Below are 23,218 nucleotides of genomic sequence, written 5' to 3' on the forward strand. Positions count from 1 at the left end.
GAACAATTTCAACATCACGGATACTGGGTGTTTCAAAAAATGTGTCCAAAAATTCTCAATGATAAAGGGAATGCGATATTTGCTCGCTATCTTTATAATTACTTTTTCTGTGGCGGCAGGCATATTAACATGACCAGGCACAGCAATTACGACAGTAATCAATAAAGTTGAATTAAGTACCTTTTTAATTAGTAGACAGGCGGTCGGGTCAAAGTGGGGAGTTTAAGTTCTTCCTCCGAAGAACCCACTGGCGTTTTGAGATTTCGAAAAAGCGGCCTCTGTTATTTGTTGCAGAGTAATGAAACGCGACCAAATGCACCAGCAAAACCGAAATTGAAGCGCAGATGAGCCCAACGAGCAGATGAGCAGAATTGCGCCACTTTTCACAACAACAATTGCAGTGGTGTTAGTTTCATCCGCATTCGTTAACACAACTGCGCCATGTGTGCTATAATGGCGAGCACAGCCCACACACCCACGAAGCGAAGTCGATCGATGATTCATATAAAGACCCTCGCTCATCCTAGACGTCTTGCAATAATACGGCAGCAGCGCTCCTCCGCGTTTCCTATTCGGTTTCGCCGGCGAAATTGGTCCGATTTCATCAATCTGCTAAAATCACCAGTGTCCGCTTGTTAGAAATCTGAAAGCGGCAATGGGCTCTTCGCAGAAAGGGCTTCGATTCTCCCATTTCCCCCACCGCCTGTTTCCGCTAATTAAAATGTTAATTAATTGAATTTCTTGAATTATTGCCTTTATTGATGTCTCCAGTCATCTTCAAATCTATGTCACTACAGAAAAGGTAATTATAAAGGCAGCGAGCAAATATCGCATTTTCCTCATTTTTGAGGATTTTCGGACAGATTTCTTGAAACAAATATACTATGTATAGCTGCCCATGGATTCATCTAGCTCGGATCTGGTTTGCAGCGACAACAGCAGCCTCTCACAAGTGTACCCTTCCACCGTCTCCAAAACAGTCGCGATCTGTTCAATGTCTAAGTCTGAATTATTCACAAGAACGTTGTTTGTGCATAAAGGAAATGTCAGCCTGATAAGTGCAAACAGTACGTTCACATGTGAAATACTTCATCGCTACACCGGAATTCACTGCGAGTGATCGCAATTTTACAGCGAACTTCACTGTTTACAGCATTGCACCCGTGCGACATCCCCAAGTGATGTGATATCGCGATTACTTCTAACGGCGACGTTTGTTTCTTTGTTCGCAAATTTCTCGGAAGCGTTGTTCATAAATTGTGTCGGAAAGCTTCAGGCCCCGAATTCACAAAAGCCTCTTGCGTTTTAATTATTCGCAAAAGCATTGTAGAGTCGCCTTTATGCTTGACATATTATTAGCGAAGGCGACCGCCCGTTCAGATGAGTATAAAGTTACTACAGTGCAAGAAAAAAAACGATTGATACTCACCGTTGCGCGCTTTCGATGACGCAGATTTTCTGAATGAGAGCCCAAGTAAGCGAAAATCTTGGATGGATGACCATTAGAAAAATTGCAACACAGGCTGCTGGCGAATTAGGGCACTTTCTTGTGGAGCCGTTATTGTTTAATGTTATTTACTCGTACTATTTTACCATTTAACGTCGGTAAAGCCGCTACACTTGTGAGTGCATTTTTCTTCCCCTTCTTCTGGAGTCGCACTCATTTTTTTTTTTCTCTCGATATTTTCTGTTGCTTCTTTGTTCCCATAGTGCTTGTGTGTGTGTGTGTGTTCGATGGTGTTGCATTCAGATTGTGGTACCGTACCACCCCCGCACCCTATTCAATTCGTGCATGAGCTCGATGTCTATGGGTTGTGAATGTTTTGATTCATTTCGCCAAATGGTGAAGATGAAGACGAGGAGGTGGTACGAGGACAATGACGAAGGCATGAGGACGACACCTTATAACAGAGACGACATCCGGGCGGATGCATGCAGGAAACCCAGTTTTGAGCTTTTACCACTTTGCTGGCAGTATAGAAGTGATTCGAAGGTGATATGGATGATGGGAAAATGGCTGTAAAATGGACGTTATAAGTGCCAGAAGCCAATGTGTAAAAAAAAATATCCGGTAGATCCCACGAATTGTGGGAATCGACTTCATACAAAGCAATCAGCAAGTCAGCGAGTAGCTGCCTAGGCCGCGTCTTTGTTGATTAGAGCCAAGAGTTACGACCTGGATCGATGAGTTTGTGCAATCTGAGTAGTGACCATATCGAGGGCTTACCAGGCACGTAGAGTTTCCAGCCATGGCCCCCATTCGGGGAGCCTCCACCTCTTGAAACCCACCCGAAATAAAGTCTTACTACTACTACTACTACACTGGAGCCTAAATAGTAGCTCAAGATCAGATGTAAGATTTAAAGCACGTACATCAGTTAACGCACATACATCAGTTTTACCGAAACGAAGTGCACGCTCGGGTATGAAGTGCGTATCATAAGTAACGGTCCTTGGCATATTCCTCCGGGGTCGAGCAACGCTTGGCTATAGCTTGCTGAGTCATGTGGGTACATATGTAAGGGCAATTGCATTGTTATCAAAGCGGTTAGTTAACATTGGAACCACAGTTGACGTTGCCCCGATATGACTCCTGTTTAGAGTCTTTTTTTTTTTTTCGTAGCGTTTTCGGACACTGCATGGTGCGGCTTTGTGATAGGATACTTGGCTGCCTGCGGAATGCCTGGGTTCGATTCCGGCTGGAAACGCGATTTTTTTAATTCTTTGCGTCTATCAAGATTTTCTGCGATACGGGCTCGTTATCGCTATCGTGCGAACGTTTCCAAAGCCTATTCTCACTGTTGCTTGGTTGATATAGACTGTGAATCACCTGTGGCGCATACCCGCATTCCACGGGCCGAGTTAGGTCGGTATGTGCTCCCTGAAACGTGACTCAAAGAAAGGGTTTAATGACGTACGCGACAAACATATCACGCTGTTCATGTCATGACCCGTTTCTCGTGTTCGTCATGCACTCATGTCATCCTATGATAATTTTGGTTTATACCAACTTAAGGAGACTACCACGAGAGCGCCTAGACGGAGGCGGCTAGATAGATAGAAACGGTCAAAGTGTCTTTGGTCGGCAAAGAAATGCTTCACATTTAAAATATGGGTAATGCAACTTCGTGAATGTCATGAGGTAACGACAGTCACACTATCTGAGGAGGACGGTGCTCATTGAAACGCTTTTTTTTTTTCGGTTCTTTTGAAAAACGGAGCCATTTATGCCAGCCGTTGGTTGTAATCAGCGTACAGAAAGCTATCATCATCATCAACGCACGCGCTATGTTCGTTCATCTTCTCCTTCGCTCCCAGTACAACGCGTGCACCGATTTGTCCGTCGTGGGATGGAAAAACTCTGGTGGGTGAGAGAAGAAGTACAGAGAAAGAAATAGAAAGAAGGAGAAATTCTTAGCGAAAAAAGTTTCTTGACAAGGCGAGATTCGAACCGGCGTATCCTCAATCCGAAGGCGAGCATCGTAACCACTCGGCTATCCAGGCACGCTAGCAGGGCATAACATAGTCCCTTATAGTGCGGTATACCAAGGGGTTGGGAGAGGGAAGTGAGAGTGAGGAGGAGAGATATGAGAGAACGGTTAGGAGGAGGGGAAGGAGGAAGGGAGAGAGTAAACCATAGCATAGAAAGAAAGAGAGAAATAGAGAGCAAGAAAGGGAAGAAAAGCAGAAAGAGAAAGAAAGACAGAGAGAAGGAAAGCGAAAGAAAGAGAGGGAAATATATATAGACAGAAGGAGAAAGAGATAGGAATAGAGGAAGTTGAGAAAATTAAGATAATTAGAGAGAGAGAGAGAGAGAAAGAAAGAAAGAAAGAAAGAAAGAAAGAAAGAAAGAAAGAAAGAAATAGAAATAAGCAGAGACAAAAAAGACAGAAATAATAAAGAGAAGAGACAAAAGGAAAGAAAGAGATCAAGAAAGAAAGACAAAAAAAAACAAAGAAGGCCGCCCAACTCCGCACATCCTTCAGGCTTGGCGCCACTATTGTGAAGCTGACTTAATTTTACAACTCATCGTCAGCTACGTACGCAAATTTGCCAGTTAAGCTGTATACGAAATGATTCCTAGCGAAAGAAATGCTTATGTGTTTCAGTCCTGATACACTTTATCTACAAGTTTTCACTTCGACGTATTCATGAAATTTGCCCAATCTGCTGGCTTGACGGCCTCCTCGCTTTGTCAACAGCCCGGCCTCAGGAATGTTAAAGCTTCAGCTCGTTTTATTCACTTTTATTGATAGTAAGGTTTAATCTTTCATTCTCATCTTTCGCAGTCGGGTTTTCACTGCGTGCGAAGTGGCCGCCGCGGTAGTGTAGCGGTTCAGGTGCTCGGCTGCTGGTCGCGGGTTCGATCCCGGCCGCGGCGGTCGCATCTCGATGGAAGGCGAAATGCTAGAGGCCCATGTACTGTGCGACGTCAGTGCACGTTAAAGAACTCCAGATGGTCAAAATTTCCGGAGCCCTCCACTGCGGCGTCCCTCATAATCATATCGTGGTCTTGGGATGTAAAACCCCGGATATTATTATCATTATTACTGCGTGCGAAATGTAAGAAAAATTTATTTGTTATATGCCTCAATCCTGCGTTTACCAACGCTGTGGATGCACTGCTTTTATACCGGGTGTTTCAAGAAATGTGTCCAGAATTCTAAAAAAAAATTAGGGAAATGGGATATTCGTTCGATGCCATCGCGATTGCTTTTTCTGTAGCAGACATCTTAAGCTTGTGAAAGCCATCATTTGGGACAGCAGTTAAGAAAGCTAAATTAATTAACCTTTTAATTAGTGGAGATTTGCGGCTATGTCAAATAGGATAATTGGAGTACTTCATGCGAAAGACCCATTGCAGCTTTGAGATTTCGAAAAAGCGGCCTCTAGTATACTTATTGTGGCGTAATGAAATTTAACAAAATTCAACGGCGAAACCGAAACCGAAGCACCGATGAGCGCATCAAGCAGACGACCAGAATGACGTCACTGTTCAAGAGAATGCTTCCAGAGGTGTAGTTCTTCCGCGTTTATACAATACATCTTTATACAATGCATCTTTATTTCCAGAAATACATACATTCTGGGGGATACCATTGGCTAAAAGCTGTTTAATAACAGCTTGACTGGGCCGATGGTCCGTTACAAGGCATACGTGGCGGTTGCGCGAAAAAATAGTAACATTATTAGAAACTCAAAGTAAATAAATATTTACACAAATGCATAAAACAAGATAATATACAGAAATAATGAAAACATAATACATAAGAAGAAAGAGATATAGGCTTGTTAACGTATGTGCGCCATGCATCCTATAATTGCAAGCGCAGCCCGCACACCCACAGAACGAAGTCGGTTGATGGTTGATATAACGACGCTCACTCATTCTGGACGTCTCAGAAGAATACGGCAGTTGCGCTCTTCCGCGTTTCGGTTTCTGTTTTGCCACTGAATTAGGTTGGAATTCATTAATTCGCAAGTATTACTAGAGGCCGCTTTTTCGAAATCTCAAAGCTGCTATGTATTCTTCGCATGAAGGACTGCAATTTTATCACTTGACATGGTCGCCTAACTCTACTAATTAAGACGGTAATTAATTAAACTTTTTAATTACTGTCCCAAATGATGGTTTCAGCCACCTTAGGACGCCTGCGGCTACAGAAGAAGTAATTGTGAAGGCATCGAATGAATATCGCATTTGTCTGATTTTTGAGAAATTCGGACACATTTCTTGAAACACCCGGTATAAACAACCCGCGCACACACTTATTGTGTCATCTCACGGACCTTACTTGCAAAAAAGCGGTGAGCAACTGCTTTTTTATACTGGTCAGCATGCTCATCTCATAATTTCAAGTGTTTAGAGCCCCATTTACCAGAGAGTTCGATTGGTACCTCATCGCCTGATTAGCTGACACAGCCTGGCAGTGTGATAAGTTTGTTTTCTTTCTGATTAGATTTGTCTGAAAGCATGTCACTGCCTGTAAGCGGCTTTTCCTGTCCTCTGACTCATTAAAAAGTGCGCACGGGTGTCGCAAATGTCTCAAGTAAATTTCGCAAGCCTGTTGGTAATTATAGTGATGCACAGAGAAAAAAAACGCTCCTCTTACATGATTATGTCGTTATGATTATGGTCGTACAAACTTATGACACAAAAACTGACGGAGCCGCATACGTGAAATCGCATCCTGTATATAAGTTTACTGATTTGTCCATGTCCCTATAGCTACGCACATTGCGTACAGCGCAAGGAGCGACAAACTAAACGTGGTAACCTGAGCGCACTTACCATTCGTGCAAAGTGATGTGGCGCTCAGAAATAGTTCTTTTGAGCGCATAGTTTGAGGTCATTTCTTGGGCACGCTTGGTTCTCACACATGCATGAAAATCTCCTGAAGCATGTGCGCGATATGTGGTACATAACGCATCAAACGGTGGACGCTGAAATTACATCTTCAGCCGCGGTATACGTTGCCGCAGGTCTGTTGTACTATAATATGCGTTAATCCACTGCCGCATACTACAGTACCATGTGCCAGAATTTGCTGTAATAAATTTCTTATTTGAGATATTTGGTCATACATGCTCCTCTCATTGACCTGGCTCTTGATCTGCGTTTTTTCTTTCTTTTTTTTCATCGCCATATTTCTTTTTGCAGCGTGTAACAGTATACTCGCTCCTTTTCCTTGCCGTAATACAGCATGGCCGAAGCTGTGTGATTGTACGTCATTTGCTATTGATATTTTTTTCTAAAAGAGCGATCACGTCAGATGACTATAGACAAATGATTCAGACAGAACGGGGGCAGTTCAAAATTTTTTCTTTGTTTTTTCCACATGTCTTGTTTTATTTCCATTTCTGCCACATATTTACACATGTCGTATAGCACGAAACAATATATCTACAAGAAGGCGGCCACCGCCGCAACACAAGCCCACCGGCAGAATCACGCGTTGCCTGCGTGGCCCCGTTGCAGAGGCGTGGGCAACCGCGGGACCTTGCTGGCGGGTCGCACGGCGCCGCGAAACTCTTCACAAATCGTGTACACTGTGTCGCGCTTGATCACACTTATGTACAAATACACTGATACATACGCAGTAAACATGTGTCAACCGGAGGAGAGGAACGTATACAAGGTAGAACGTAGAAACGAGTGCGTGCCACGCAAATTTCCCGCCCTTTTAAATGGTCGGCGCTGCTGCTGGTTGCTATTGCTCCGGCCCACCGCCCGCTCGCCTTTGGGAATGGAAGACTTCCACTTAAATATTTTCTTTCTCTCACACTTCTGGAGTTCAAACAATGTACAGACCTGTCTAACCAGGGTGGACAGCCCTCCTTAGCGCAGCTATAGTTCCTCCTAACGATTGGCTACATGACGTATTTACACTGTGCCTCGAGAAGAACGGAAATCATTAAATACGCCCTCCTCATATACTCGGGCCGGAACAACACACCGGTTTTATTCAGTTTGTGTTCCAGACCAATTCTCTTTTCCATTCGTCACAGGTTTGGATGGCATCGCGCCTGCACCATCAGGGTCATCGCTGACGGCGCTATGGATCGGCGCTCGGGATGCTGGAGCAGAAGCGAGGAAAAAGATAACTGTTGCGCCGAGGATGACTTGGTTGTTCGCCTCATATCCTCGCTCTTCTGTACACGTTTTCTGTGTTATCGGTCACGTGAGCTACAATAGCAATAAAGGAAAAAAAAAACAGACATAGACTTCAAAGAATCTGCGCTTCGCGGGCTGTGGCTTCCCCCGAGTGGCGAGGCGCATTTTCGGATCACGTAATATACAAGAGTAATTGCACACTGTTCGAGTTCTATCAACACAGCCATTGAAGTCAGTCGACAGCCGAAGTACACTCTGCAACGAAAGCCGCAGCCGTGTGAGCATTTATTCAGCACTTTGTCGTTCGTGCATCGGCATTCGCCAGTTCCATCACAGAAGCGAGCACGGAAACGAACGAGACAGTTGTGAACGTAATTCACTGCGTTCAGTTTGATTTTTGTTGGCTTTGATCAGCCTGTTTAAAGACGTGAAAACATGACAATGTATAGAGACTTTGCCCCCAAGAGCTCACTTACCCTTGATGGCAGAGATTCGCTACGTAGGCATGAAGGAAAAAGATCACCATGCTGTCCCTGTCATTTAAAATGAGATAATACTATATATATATATATATATATATATATATATATATATATATCTATATATATATATATATATATATATATATATATATATATATATATATATATATATTCGAGGAAAGGTGTCGCCGGATCCGGGAGTAATAGCAGAAGCAAGGTGTTGACGCACAAGTGAAAAGAAGCTTTATTTGACGTTTCGGCCGTGGGCCCGGCCTTCGTCAGAATTCTGACGAAGGCCGGGCCCACGGCCGAAACGTCAAATAAAGCTTCTTTTCACTTGTGCGTCAACACCTTGCTTCTGCTATATATATATATATATATATATATATATATATATAGCGGGAGCTCCACTAAGATCGCTTTTCTTTGTTTCACGACAACCATTTTATAGATTTTGCAGTGTCTGCAAACAAACGAGACGAACGTTTTACACACGTAACGCAAACGTATGCATCTGCTTCTGCGTAGTAATTAGTATTGCCCAGTAAGGTCTCTATGGGCAATCAGCTTGTACAGCCTGCTGCGACCACCACTTAAGAAGCTCCAAGGATGTCTGTTTAATAGAACTTGGTACGGTATTCCTTTGTCCGCGTCTTTTTCTCAATCATGTTAACTGCGAGCACAAGCTATTTCAGAAAGATGCCTTTTCACAAGGAGACATTTGGCACCTCAACAAGTTTAGGTATCGCTTATAAACGAAGCAATTCACACACACAAATAAAAGAAAGCCGTTTGCTCAGCACATGCTCAGTTGTTCCATTTTTTCTTCGTTTCATCAAGCACAAAAACATGGGGAGACAGGCAAAGTAAGAGATGCCAAACCGCTTGTGTACGTGTGGTGCTTGTGTTGCGTGTGCGTCTCGAGGAGATTCACCAGCACAGAAACACAAGTCCACCCCGAATTAGCTGACCACATCATCGTGCTGAGATTCCACAAGTACAGTAGAGCTCGCCAAATACGCAGGAAATGAATTCAATTAGTTCGAGAACTGCAACTGTTGGAGACGTCGCCAAGAACTACTACACGGGCGCTACTGGACGCGCTACGGCGACTACAGTATTTGTCTCACCCTCCATAGCTTACATACACTGGGCATCTGCTACGTTTCTGTACTTTTTTTTCTCTGTTTACTAACGGAAGTGATTCTGCTGTTAACTAAAAAAAAGGTACTCTTAGCTTTCCATCGTTAAAAAAACATTAAGAGATGAATACTTGAATTATGTCAATACTAATAGTGATGTATACCTATGTTTCCCTTTAAAAAATAATAAATACACGTAAGCTATGTACCTTAACAGTTTATTTTATGGGGCATTTTTTTTTCTTCGTCTTCTCTTAAACGTTTATTCTCCAACCCTTACAAGCCATCTTGACTCCCTTCAACACGTCAATCCTCACACGGTGTGTAGCAATGCGCTATGTAGTGCGGCCCTCTTTCTTTTCTTTTTTTACTCCATAATGAACAATAAATAAAATTTGTCCTATCAAAATGAGAAGCGAGCCATTTAACATCTAGCATTTACGTGGATTTCTTTTTTTTTTAATACAATTAACATGTGCTCCTAACGCTGCACTATAGTCGCAAAGTAAAAGCCAAGCACATTTAACGCAACGCACAGCCCTCGTTAATTATTATTTTTCTCGCTGTGGGCCACTCATCATGTCATGTATCCACTGCTCGATTAAATTTTTACTATCTGACACAAAATGAATTAATTGACGCAGCTCTTGGAGCACTTGTATCGAAATTAAACAAGAAAGGGAAGTCCATGTTTCATTTTACGTGCAGTAAAAACAAGTTGTTGCACCTTTCTGAAAATAAAAAAAGAAGAAGAAGTGTGACTGTGCCGTTATGAAGCTCACGTAGCACTTAAATCAGCGGCGCGGTTTTTAAGAATTTTTTTTAATGGTAAAAAAAAAAAAAAGAAGACTCGGCAGCTTCCTCATTCCTGAAGAATTTTGTTCCATAACAGAAGTTGAAATTATACATGCGAAATATTAGGTATATACCACGTCACCCAGGCGTTGCCTTCGGTGAACACGTGCTAGTGCGCACTCTACGTCACACTGTTAAAGCAATGCAATCACAATATCTTAAATAAGCGCTACAAGTACACCGAACGCTACTGTACTCCACCTTTAGCCGCCGGCTTAAATAAGCGACGGCAGCATATATTTCCTTCTTGAATATCACGCATTCACGCACAGATTTTCATATAAGCTCAAGACTCCCCCATCGATATTGCTTTTCATTCTCGACCAGGAGGAATATGAGAGAGTGCAGGAAGGACCTTGGTGAAGTTACCACAAAGGTCACTTTCCTGCCTGCAACCGCGATCTGTTTCCTTCGGGCCACCCTGAGTCATCAGTCCATAGCTAGGAGGCGCTGAACGATTTGTGTAAATGCTGTCTCAGTATGGCAGGAATGGGGGAAATGGGAGGGGGGGATAACTGAGAATTCATACCACCGCGCAAACCGCGAAAAATAAAGCGAGATGTCACCGGCAAAAGCAGTTCCGACGGCATTCTGATGCAGTGCCGCCATCTACACCGCACCAAAAGTAACACTCTGGTCCGAATGGCGATGTACATGTGTACGACAGTGGGTCGGCACTCGTCCTCGATGCCAAGGTCCCTCCTGGGTGCGGAGGGAAGGGAAGGGGCGACATCTTCGGGCCGAAGCCCCCGGAGTCCACTTTCACACATGGCAGCGCGATCACAGCTCAGGGCAGGCCGTCGGTCATGGCGCCGGGTACCGCGGCTGCAGGGCCGTAGTGCTGCGGCGGCGCGAACTCGTCCTCCGAGGACGACGAGCGGGAAGAGGAAGAGGCTCCGTCGGCGCAGGGACTTCCGGCAGCGGCGGCCATGATGGCGGCGGGTGCCGATGACGCGTAGCCCCCAGCGGCCCGGTAGATGGGGCCTCCGGCGCACGACGACTTGTCAACTGGAACACGGAAAAGGTGGAGACGAATTAGGGACATGATTAAAGGCAAAAAGCGCGCCGCCAGCGCGCGGGGAAACCTGATGAGGCGAGGCGGGCCCAGCCGGGCCCCCCATTTCTTCCGGCCTTTTCCTGACAATCGATGGAAATGAAGAGCCCCAGAGACGAAAAGGTGGGTGTCGCTGCAAACCAATCCGTCTGTCCTGGAATAATTTTTATGCCGTCCGGAATTCAATCTGCATTAATTGAGGAGGGACCTCCTCGCTCTCCTCCGGAACTCGCGCTGAGCGCCATCCCGTTTATATTAAAAAATATTTGCTGCGGCTGGTTTTGCGGTCGCGGGCTCTCCCCTCCTGGCGGTTGGTGTGCGGGGGGAGAAGGGGAGGTCGTGGTGCTGCGATCGGGGCCGCTTTTCTCGACGGGGATGCTTTCGCGGCTCTCGCTGCCTGCCTGCCTTGGCGCTCGACCGTGGCCGTTGGACGCCACGCGTTCCATTCCCCTCTAACCCCGAACCACGCCACGCCGGGCGACTGCGGCATCAGATGGAACTGCTTGTGCAGCTGCTCATTGCCCTCTTTAGGTGGCTCTCGCTCCACTTTCGCTCGCTTTTCTGTTTTCCTATCGAAAAAAGAGATTCCACCTCTTAGTCGGTCTTTGTCTTTTGCTGATGGCAGTGCCGCTGGAGTCGGTTCATTTGTCAAACGATGATAGATGCCATCGGAGTAAGCGTATTCAATATACTACGAATGTTTTGTTTTTCTCTCTCCATTTGACTTTCTGACATCACTCACATACTGAAAACGACCACAACACCTCGGCAGCACCCTTTAGAGCAACAGAAAAATACAGTATAAGGACACACCACTGCCTGAAAATAAGAGGAAAGAAAAAGCTTGACTACAAGTGCGTTTCATTCTCGTCTCATTTCAGTCATTGCATTTCCAAATGCTGCAAGTTTAGGAATGATGATTTCGTTTATGTCAGTGCAATTATATTTAAACGATGATACTTATCTTTATGTTAGTATACAGTCCGATTTATAGAAGGTGCAATTCTTAACAAGGAAATATGCCCGCTTCACTACGCGGGAGAAAAAGAAGGGGTAAGGATAAAATTAAAGAAGGAAAGTAAGAACGTCCACCAGATAGAAAACTGGGCGAGTTGACACGAATTCATGCAGGTCGATTCTGTTAAATAAAAAATGGGAGAGCTTACAAGTGGAGCCTGCTTTTCCCTCAATGTAGAGAAGGTAAAAGACAACACGTAAGCAAGAACGATAAGTCAGTTACAGAGCGAACGGCAGTAGTTCGCACACGCAGGCGCACCCATCACGCCAACATATGGCCACTGAGGCGACTTAGAAGTACGCGCAATGCATACGTCGCTTTTTGCACGTGCAAAGCGTGAAACAATGAATGGGGCTGGTGTAAATTGCCTTAGCAAAACGTTTTCTTGTGCTAGTTGGTTCATGACTTCTCGAAGAAACATTGTAGCGCAAAACAACGCAAGGACATACAGGTACAAGAGACTCGCGTTGACACGGGAATAGCGCCAGTCCCGTGTAGCTGTCTATCCTTGCGTTGTTTTGCGCTACACTTTTCTCCAAGAAAATTGCCTACACTCCAGCCCAGTGCGAGTCAGGTGACCCTTATTCGTACATGACAAAATCTCTCCGAGTGTCTTCTCGCAGCTCCACTAGTCGCACATGAGTGTGTCTACATTCCAATGACAAATGAGTAAGCTTCCACAAAAGACGCTAATAACCAGAAATGGTACAGTAAGGCTGCACAGCAGCGGGAGTGGTGACACGTGCTCTGTGGCATATAAAGCGTGTGCAGATGCAAATTAGCTTTGTCGGAGCACTTCACGAATAAACGGACCGTCAAACTGGTTTTCATCGTTAACTTGATACGTGCAAAGCGGGAGCCATTTCCGCTTGAGTTCCTATAGAGTGTATAGAAAGTCACGCTTCTAACATATGTGGAGAGAATGAAAAATGAAATGTTACTTAAGTATTTGCATATTCGAGGGACACAGTTTCGGCTGATTCGGAAGGGGAATAACAGGTAGCAATCTTTCCGGAGAATGACTCTGCTACACTCCAACGGACAGCGCGTACTCACCTCCCATGTGCGAATGCGGCGCGGAGGCCGACGCCTGGCCCAGGTAGAGGTGCGAGGCGGAGCTCTGGCCCTGGAAGTATCCACCGGAGCCCAGGTGGAAAGGAAGCGAGGAGGATCCAGTGGTGCCCATCTTGGCGTTGGGAGGCGTCTGCGGTGGCGTGTCCGTCTGTGGCGCGGCTCCTCCGGGACTGAAGCCATTGCTGCCGTAACTGGCAAAATGGGCCGCCGCAGCCGCCGCCGCCGCTGAAGAGGGCGTGTTTCCACCGCCGGCCCGATGGTGGTATCCACCGGAAAACCAGCCCAGTACCGAGCCGTGGCTAGCAGTGCCTCCGGCGGTATCCTTGGGCTGCCCACCGCTGGCTGGGGGTCCCTGCGGTTGGCCCGAGCACGGCAGCGGCGGAGGAGGACTCTTGCTTGTTGCGGTGTCAGCCAGCGACCAGATCTTGGGCTTGTTGTGCGCGCTGTCGGCGCCCGACGAGTCGTCCGCTGCGTTTGGCGACGACTTGGACATGAGAGATTCGAGGCCTTGGAGGTCCGGCGACGGACTGTCCGAGGATGCCGCCGGTGTGTACCCGGTGAGCGAGTTCGGCGGCGCCAGCGACATGATGCCGTTGAGGATTGGAGACCGAGACGCGCCCCCGAGGGCGTACGGGTTCGCCGAGTGGCCGTAGTTGTGCCGCTGCTGGTGGAGGTCTGAGCCGGTGTTGGCCCGGTGTGTGTGAGAAGACTGCATCTCGGCCGCCTCGTGGTCCACCTCTGCCGATGTCTGGGGTGGTCGTAACGTGTTTTCTGGAAAGCCCCCACAAGTACCCCGCTGTAGTGTTCAGACTGAGAATTCATCAAAGCGCGGTATCGAGATTGTCATTAAGAATATTAGCGATAGTAACGCGTTCTGATACCTTTATTGGGGGCAGTCCGATTGATCAGAAAAACAGCTTTGATACTGGTAAAATGCGTGGCCTCTGCTGTAAGAAATACGATACTATTCATAACTATAGGGCGCACTGTCAAAATGCTGTCGCGGGCGGCGAAGGCGGCAGGCGTTTGCTATAGGACCTTTCGTCTGGCTTTCCTATCGCAAAAGCTTGTTCTTGTCGAAAGATGGCTTTCCCGATTCTACAATGCCCACTTGCTTCTTTGAAAAGGATTCGAAGATATGGCATTTACCTGCAGTAGCAGTCGGAACACAACGACAGTTGCCTAAGAGGGGCGATTGTCGTGAATGAGCTTACTGATAGCTTATCGCAGCTAGCTGAAATTTCATTGTTGCGTTGTAAAGTGTCCCCGAGGTCGCATTTCTCCAAATCTATTAATGAAACCCGCAATGCAGTTGTTACTGAGTCAAAGTTAATCTCTAGTGTTGCTTGCACCAGCGCTTTTAATGACACGCTTGTCAGCAAACGGCAAGTGTGGCACATGAGCACCAAAGAAGCGTCTGTGAAAACTTAGCGATATATATTTAAAAATTGCATTTGAAACCGAAGATCTCACTTAGCGAGAATACAGAAGGAGTGAGCGAACGTTCTATGCCGAGTTCTGCCCACAGTACTGTTCACAGAGACAGTCACTTAGCAACTCGCTCGATGAATTGGACGACCGCACTCTGTTTGAAGAAAGGATCCTGCGCCATCGACCGGACCTAATTTACGTCACAGAAAAAGGTTGCGCAAGCGCTACTGTGCTTTCTGCGTTCAACCGGTCTCTCAGAACGGCTGATTGGAACGTCTTGCGTGTGTGTGCATGTGTTTTTCGTTTTCATTTTGTATCTCCCTCTGTCCTCTTTCTTGCCCCTATTTCCCCACCCCTGTGCAGGGTAGCAAACCGGCGCCAGGTTAACCTCCCTGCGTTTCCTTTTCATCTATCTCTCTTCTTCTTCTTCTTCTTCTTCTTCTTCTTCTTCTTCTTCTGTCTTCGGTGAAATGTGGCGCGTATACATACAACGGACATGTTCTAATAGCCCAGATTATTCTTGTCGTTTCTTCGTCATAATTTTAAGCCTTCAGACCACCGTTTTCTTCACCCACGAAACAGTGACAATTTATCATCATGTAAAGAAAAGGACACATTAATATGAGGTCCATCTTAAACCGTTGTCTATTTAAAAGCGCGAAATATTGGTTTGTGTTGGGTTAATAATCGTCACGTATGTCCTGTGGTGATTATCACAGGCCATGCACCGGCCTACATTACGTAAGATGTGCGCGTGTACTTTCTCTTAACTTTCTCATACGTCCTTAGTAGGCTATATGGCAAATTAAAAAATCCTAGTCAGGATTTCTTTCATGTTTTATGATATTGTGAAATTTCTCGTTACTTTATCCTTTTTATGTCGTATTTTCAGAGTTTATATGGGCTCAGTGATGTCGAACTAATATTGAGGCAAGTGTTGCGTTTCATCGCAGCTAATTGCGAATAGAAACAAAAGACAATTTAAGTATCCGCCCTAAGTAAGGCAAGTTATAGTGCGACGGCGCGTTTTCGTTCGATAATTCGGGTATATTGCGCATATCACCGCAGCGGCTGGCTTACGAAGCGTTGTTCCATACCCTAGATCAGGTCCCGGATAAAGTGCTAGCTATATAGCTGCAGGAATAAAGACGATAAAGGCCTGGCATCTTGCCTATATCTCAGTTTATGCGGGAATATAGGGCCTAATTCACGCAGCTACTTGTTTGTAACCGCACTCTGCGATTGGCCAGTATGCTTCTCCAATGCCCAGCATCACGATTGGTTGAAAATTTTTCTCACGAACAATTCTAGCGTCAAACGTTTTTGTGAATGCGGGCCCTGATTAAGAGTGTACGTACATGTCTTCGGCACAACTCTCGTTAGAGGACATGCATCCCCGGAAATGCATGTTAGCCTACGTCACGTGCGCAAGACGGCTGGCGCCCCTCTATCTGTCGTCGCTCGTTCAACGCTATTTAACTGATTGGACATCGGATCGAAGATACAAATTCACATATAAGGATTTGACTGACATCGGAAAAGGTGTTTCACTTGGGTACACCGTCGGCAAATGTCACATATGTGGTGGTAAGACTATAGGTTTCTCTACAGTGCTTCTGGAACAGGCCTGCTAACTTCGTCCGGTATGATTGGCTTTCGCCTTACGCTGCGTGCGAGAGCGAGCAACGTACAGCGAACGCCCATGTTTCTGGCGAAAAAGCAACATCGTGGAACAGGTAATGGCGGCATCACCGGCAGCGACGGATAGCGGTGTCGTTTCGCGAAGGGACCTCTGGGGCCCACTGCATTTGCGCAAACCCTCGTCCACCGAGCCAGTACCCAGCGGGGCCATCAGTGCCGTATAAATCTCGATCCGACACCGTCGGTTTATATCCCGTGCGCTGGCGAGTTTACGCGTTTGCGCTGGTCGTTCGATCGTCGGTGGGGCGGAGGGGAGAAGCGGGGCGAACACTCCGCTCTCCCACTTGACAAAACGTGAGCCTAAATACGGCATTATCCCTGCGCCCCTCATCGGTCGCACACTCCACCCGCGATGGTTTTGTGCGCCTCTTTTCGGGCCACCGCATTCGCAACATCTGCCGACAGGTCCCGCGTCGGGCTCGAGTCCTCTCTGGGGCGGTGCAGGGTGGCTTCCGAATTCCTTGCCGGTTCGGAGTTAAAAGCTTGCTCGCTCCCGTGTTCACCTTTAATTTGCGCTGGGGGAGACGGCCGGCCCATCTCGAGAGGCCCCAATTTCGGTGGTGGCCGGCTCGTTTGATAGATGAAGCCAAGAGGGTCGGCTAGGGGGGCCTCCCGGGGAGCGCTTTGTTTGCGCGTGCCCGCACCAGCTCGCTTCCCGGGAGAGACGACTGCGCGACTCGCGTCGCGCGAGCACACGCGCTCGAAACGCCGAGCACCGTCGAGATGGCGTCGCGATAGCGGGAAGCGAGCCTTCCATCGAGAATATCACCGCTTTATATAGTTTTGATGGGGAGCGGCAACCCTTCACGAACGCGCTCAGCGGGGGGAGGCCCGCGCGAGAGGAGAACATTATGATGTGTTTACTAGGTGTGTTTTGTTGCGCGCGTGCCTGCGTCACGCTGTTCGCTTTTCCGTCGGCCCAGTGCACGCCTGTTTGTTGTGCTCCCGATGGCGCTTATTTATGGCTCCGTCGCTTAAGCGAGCCCTCTGGGGGCGAAGGGAGGGGGGTGGGGGGACGTGCGTCGCGTGCTGCCTGGATGGCTCTCCTGCCCGCGCGCGACGCGGGCACGGGTGTCGCGTCAAAACCACCTGGCTGCTGCGTTGGTGCAGGCGGCTCGGTCGTCGCGAAGCAGCCACTACGTCTGACTCACTGCCTGCCTTTGTTTCAAATCTGTTGGACGAGCCAGTGAAGACTACGCAAAATCTTCGCTTTCGACACCGCATTTGGGGGGGGGGGGGGGGGCAGCTTTCTAAAAAACGCGCAGAGCTAGTCGGTATTGCTTCTATGAGAGCGAGTGTCATAGATAAGGAGTTGTGATCACAAGCAGGCAAGTTAATTGATTTGCGTGGCAGTGGTGGTCAAGGTGCTCAGAGCTTCCGCCTCCCATGCGGGAGGCCCTGGGTTCGATTACTAGTGCCACCGGCCACCCACCGGTTTTTCTAATGGGGAGAGAGGTACACGCCCGACCTGGCGCTCGGGAGTGTGGGCGCTCATATCTCTCGAATGTGGCCTCTATGTGTTGCAGAAATCATTTTCTTTCATAACCTAAAAATGCTGCCTTTGCATGAAAGGAAAAGAACGGTGTCATTCGCCTGGAGAGTAGCACGAAGCTACAAGGGAAACTCGTACGGATTTCACAGAAGGCTCTGCCGTTGAAGCAAAATTAATCCTAATAATAATAATAATAATATCTGGGGTTTTACGTCCCAAAACCAAGATATGATTTATGAGAGACGCCGTAGTGGAGGGCTCCGGAAATTTCGACCATCTGGTGTTCTTTAACGTGCACCTAAATCTAAGTACACGGGCCTCTACCATTTCGCCTCCATCGAAATGCAAAATTAATCCTGGTCCTGCAATTGAACCCGGGACCACCACCTAGTTTCTCAGTCGCTCTAACTCGGCTAATCAAAAGACAGGCAGATCACTGAGCGAGGCGGAATTGATCAATAGATCGAAGGGCAGCTACTCTTGGACAACTCGGATCGCAGTGTTCCAGCGCTTCGATATGTCGATTCTAGGTGGATGACAACGATGACTGTCCAGATGGATAAAATGTTTTTTGCATTAGATTTCCTGCACCTTCTGGATTTCCGCACAAATGACTAGGGAATTTGTGCTCTATCATGTCAAAATCAAGAAAAATAACCATTCTGTAGGGAAGAAAAATCTATACAAGGCTAACATTTTAGAAATTTCTTGAAAACATTTTTCGCCGGAGAAATGGAACCCCTGGCGTGATGAGCATTTGTCTGGAAATACCAAGCAAACCAGAGAGCCGCGCCACGAAGGATCGAGCACTTTTGTTGGCTCGTTTTCTGGTTACGTGTACACGAAGACGTACAACATCCCAGATGACAAATCCTGGCAGCCCGTGTGGCGTGGCTCGGTGAGAAAGACCCCAGAAGTCAAAATAGCTAAGCAACGCTCATCTCGGATCGGGTGTCCTGCCCTCCCTTCCACCCCTCGGCGGATGCACGTGGTGTATGACCCACGCAGACGTGCAGCCCATGTCCCTCCATCATTGCGACCCCTTGTACACGCTCGGCTACCTCGTTTCTTTTTTTGCTTCTGTTCGGCTCTTGCCGTGTCCACTGCGGCTGCCTCGCGTGTTTTAGTACCGATAGGATAGCGTGTCCGTCTGAGGGCGGCTTGCTTGTTTTATTTAGGCCATTTCGCTCTCTGGCTGTCTTTTTGGCTAATGAATTTGACAGCTACACCCAGGGCGTCCATCCATTTCGGTAGCGAAGGTAACTGCTGAACTGGTCGCAAGGCTTGCTTCGACCCCCACCCCCCTCCCCCAATCATTTTCCCCACAACCCGTGATTTGTTGACACAGCCGTGGCTCCCGTCGCCTCGAGGATCGCGATAACGGCGTGGCCGCGGATTTGGTGCGTGCCGGTATGGCGACGGAAGAAAGAAAAGAAAACCCGGGGATGAATCTGCCGTGCCAAACGCACAAAAGCTTGTCTATCGGCCTGCGCAGCGTGTTGCTCGCATATGCATAATTTCGCACGGACAATCGGAACCGGTTTGGCAGCTCCGTGGCCGGCCCGAACGTTTCTCAGGTTTCCTTCAGCCGCAATCAGTGTCTGGACGACTGTGGGGATATCTTATTGGACCCAGCGGCTTTCCGGCGTCCGGCGCAGCGGCCCGCAAACCCACCCGTGATGCAACATGGCGGGTATCGTGACGACCAAACTCCGGCAGCGACGGGCGCGCTACAAACTGCAACATGGGCTGATTAGGACCGACTGTGCGCCGCTGCTCCGGCACAATCGGTCTACGGTGCGACCGTGCACGCTTCCGCCGCCTCGGAATGCAAGCGCACGGAGAGCACCCGAAGTGCGTTGCCGATTAAATGCCTGGCACACGGGCACAGATAGCTCTGAAGGACTCACTCGCCAGGGCTGCCCCGGTGCCTGCTGCCATCACCGTGCAAATGCGTGCGGGTCACTGCGTGATAAAGGCGCCTTTTCACGAGAGGGATGATCCCTCAGCGGTGGCCACTGCCTGCCGTGGGGGCCTCCTCTCCGGCGTAGGTTGAATAATTTCACGGGCGCACGGCCCGATAAGGGCCGCTCTCTGCCCCTCCTCCGAGCACCACTGCGCTGGCGCCTTTACGAATGCGTTATAGTGCGTCCTACACGCTGGAGGGGGAGGTGTTGGCGCAGATTAAGAGGAAAAACAGGATTGTGTGGTATTAGCTTCAGCGCGCCTTCTGTCGCGAATCATTTCTAATCACGAACGCAGCCCGGGCACAAATTCACAAAAGAGGAAGGGACGCGGCGCCTCACCTGTGTGCCTGCGTGTAATGCCGTGTGGCAAGCATCGAAGGTTTACGGGCTTCGTGAGCTAATGAGGTGGCGGCGAGAAGACAGCTGACAGCATGGCCCGAATGGGCATCGCTGCGGCGAATGAGCGGCTGGAAACGGGCAAGAATGTTCCTGTCGTCGCGGTCGAAGCACTGCCTGCCATGAGTGCTGGGGTCTATCGGCAATCGAACTGCGATCTACCACTTGGGAAGGCGCTCTCAGATGAAGGTGGTATTAAAATGATGGTAACCGCGCAAATTTTTTTAAAGCGGAGTGAGCGCTTGCTGATAATGAAATAATTTTCCTATGAAACATACACTGGAGATAACACCGCGGTCGAGGCACATGTAGGCAGTAGCGTAGCCAGAAATTTATTCGGGGGTGTTCAGCCATACATTATGTATTTTCGTGTGTGCGTCTATATATACACATGCAAAATTGAAAATTTTCGGCAGGGGGGGAGGGAGTTTGAACCCCCCCCCCCTCGGCTATACTCCAGTGCATGTAGGCTTGATGCATTTTTTATAACTTATGCAAGCGATTTGTCGTATATTGTGCAAGATATTTTTATCATCCGTTCCACCTATCTGCAGATACCCGGGCAGCTGCACCGTGCGAGCCAACAGCTAGCGATAAGGACAACGAACAATTTAACATATCGTTTCAAAGTATGGCTCTGATAAGGTTTCGCATATCACTTACCGGCAGAATTCTCTGTTTTTCATAAAAGAGATTTCTCGCTCTCTTACTTAGCAAAAGAGTTACTCTAAACACTGCGAGACCAAAGTACAATAACTCAGACCGTGTTCACAAAGAAGCTCCTTTACGCTAGCATTATTCCTAAGAACAAGTGCCACCCCGCCACGGTGGTCTAGTGGTTATGACGCTCGACTGCTGACCCGAAGGTCGCGGGATCGAATCCCGGCCGCGGCGGCTGCATTTTCGGTGAAGGCGAAAATGTTTGAGGCCCGTGTACTTAGATTTAGGTGCACGTTAAGGAACCCCAGGTGGTCGAAATTTATGGAGCCCTCCACTGCGGCGTCTCTCATAATCACATCTTGGTTTTGGGGCGTAAAACCCTCGATATTGTATATTAAGAACAAGTGCCAGCCAATTTTCATGCCGGACTCATCTAAGACAGCCGACCAATACAAAACACCAGTTCATAGTAAAAAGCTTCGTGAATTCCGTTCCTGTTGCTCTCGATCACATGGGATTCAGTTATGGGGCGCACCTCTGGTGCTGCAAGCGAGCCTTGTTCGCTAACGAACAGCTATAACGAAGGTGACAAATACGAATCACTGTACTTTTCCCGTTTTGACGGTTCTACGAACAGCGACAATCTGGGCATTTGTTTCAGCGTCTGCGTGAACGGGTTTCTTTATGAAAAACAAACTACCAGTTTGGCGGTGCGTTATATTCGATGTACCACGAAAACCTGAGCAACTTGTTTGACGTTGCTGTTTGTTGTGATATTTTTGGACCGTGAATTTTGTGCGCAATAGAAAAAAAAAAAACACAGGCATTTTCCAACCCGCAGACAGATTATACTGTATATCTTGACCAGAATGTGCACACTTCGGGTGGCTCAAACTTGGTGGGCGATTTTGGCGACCATGCAGGCGTTTAAACAGCGAACGGCAGAACTCACCCCGTGAACGCTGCAGTGCGGACAAACTGCAGTAGGACCTGGTCGAATCGCTGCGACGCATGGGGTCTTGGACGCTGGACGTGCGCTCGTCCATGGTGTCCTCGTCATCCTTCTTGTCCTCGGCGCCCGAGTCGTCGGCGTCCGCTTTGTTGCGCGGCTCCCAGGTCATCTTGTTCTCTTTCTTGAGTCGGCGTCGCGCGTTTGCGAACCAGGTCGACACCTGCGGTCAAATAGCGCCAATACCTTTTGTCGAATTTTTTTTCTTTTCCTTCGGGGGAAGGGAGGCCGTTATTCCGCTAGTCCCGTCCCTGAGTAGTTTGCAACTTTTCTGAGGTAAGTGTTGTGTGCATCCGTGCCAAACACCAAGCCCACCCCTGCCAGCATTCAACACTGAACTGAGCTCCACCAAACACGAAGCATAACGAGCCACAGGCGAGCCCCAACCGGAGTCCCACATTGTTCACATATGAGATACGCACTCAAGATGCCTTTCGACAGTAGCCAATGATTAACAAAGTAAGCGCCAGTGTCTGCTCGAACGCTGGAAAATGAAACGACACTGAGAGACGAGAGCAACTGTATCATAAATAACTTGACATGAGCGAGTTGGCTTATCTTGAACCAAGCAGCGCGATTGGGGCAAGAAGAATATAGAAAATATGTACGACACAATCAACGATGTCATGCTGTGCTTGTACTCTGCATTCTCTTTCGACCTACTTCACTATGCTGCAGAAACTAGATTTTCTCTCCGCTCTTCTTTCCATCTTTCTTTCCCTTTCATCCTCCCCTAACTTTAGGGTAGCAAACTGGATGTGTACAATTCTGGTTGACCTCCCTGCCTTGCCCTCATTTTTTATCTCTCTCTCCCTCTAGATATTCACAATTAAAGATGGCGGTCCGCGCTATTTTAACGCGTAACAGAAACGCCAAGGTACTATCACTCGAGTCATGAAAATTTTGCTTTATAACGCATAAAAAAAATAAACCTGTATTTTGATCTGGGCATGTCGAAAGCAGGTACAGTCGTACTTCGTTCATTTTTTTCAAAAACCTTGCCCTTCTCATTGTACCTTGTATAATATACATACAGTTTCAGTTTACTTATCGGTGAAGTTATCTGTACTCAGTCAAGCTATACAATATATCGAACCGATTCCCGCCTTTCGGTCTGACTTCTTCGCTTTAAAGCTATGAATACTTCTACTGAGCTTTTTAAAATAATCCCTTCTAATGATTTTTAAAATTATGGCATTGGAAATGTTCGCACCAACAATGTCGCAAAATCCTCGGCGACGTTATAGTGTAAGAGGGAAATGATGACGTGAGGTCAAGTGGAACTTTGGTGCCGTTCAGCAGTTCGCCACCGCCCGCAGCGA

General features: G+C 47.7%; 1 protein-coding gene across 1 annotated transcript in view; it reads right to left on the reverse strand.

Annotated features, from left to right (window-relative positions):
- Positions 1–8,492: 8,492 nt before the first annotated feature.
- Positions 8,493–23,218, reverse strand: part of LOC119375430 (iroquois-class homeodomain protein IRX-6) — a 161,018-nt gene continuing 146,292 nt past the window's right edge. Inside the window, exons 5-7 of the mRNA XM_037645610.2 lie at positions 21,840–22,059; positions 13,223–14,011; positions 8,493–11,102 (exon numbers count right to left, since the gene is read on the reverse strand). Coding sequence (XP_037501538.1) covers positions 10,882–11,102; positions 13,223–14,011; positions 21,840–22,059 — 1,230 coding nt within the window. The 3' untranslated portion in view covers positions 8,493–10,881. The remainder of the gene's footprint in view (positions 11,103–13,222; positions 14,012–21,839; positions 22,060–23,218) is intronic.

The sequence above is a fragment of the Rhipicephalus sanguineus genome, chromosome 1 (assembly GCF_013339695.2).
Source record: "Rhipicephalus sanguineus isolate Rsan-2018 chromosome 1, BIME_Rsan_1.4, whole genome shotgun sequence".
Lineage (NCBI taxonomy): Eukaryota > Metazoa > Arthropoda > Arachnida > Ixodida > Ixodidae > Rhipicephalus > Rhipicephalus sanguineus.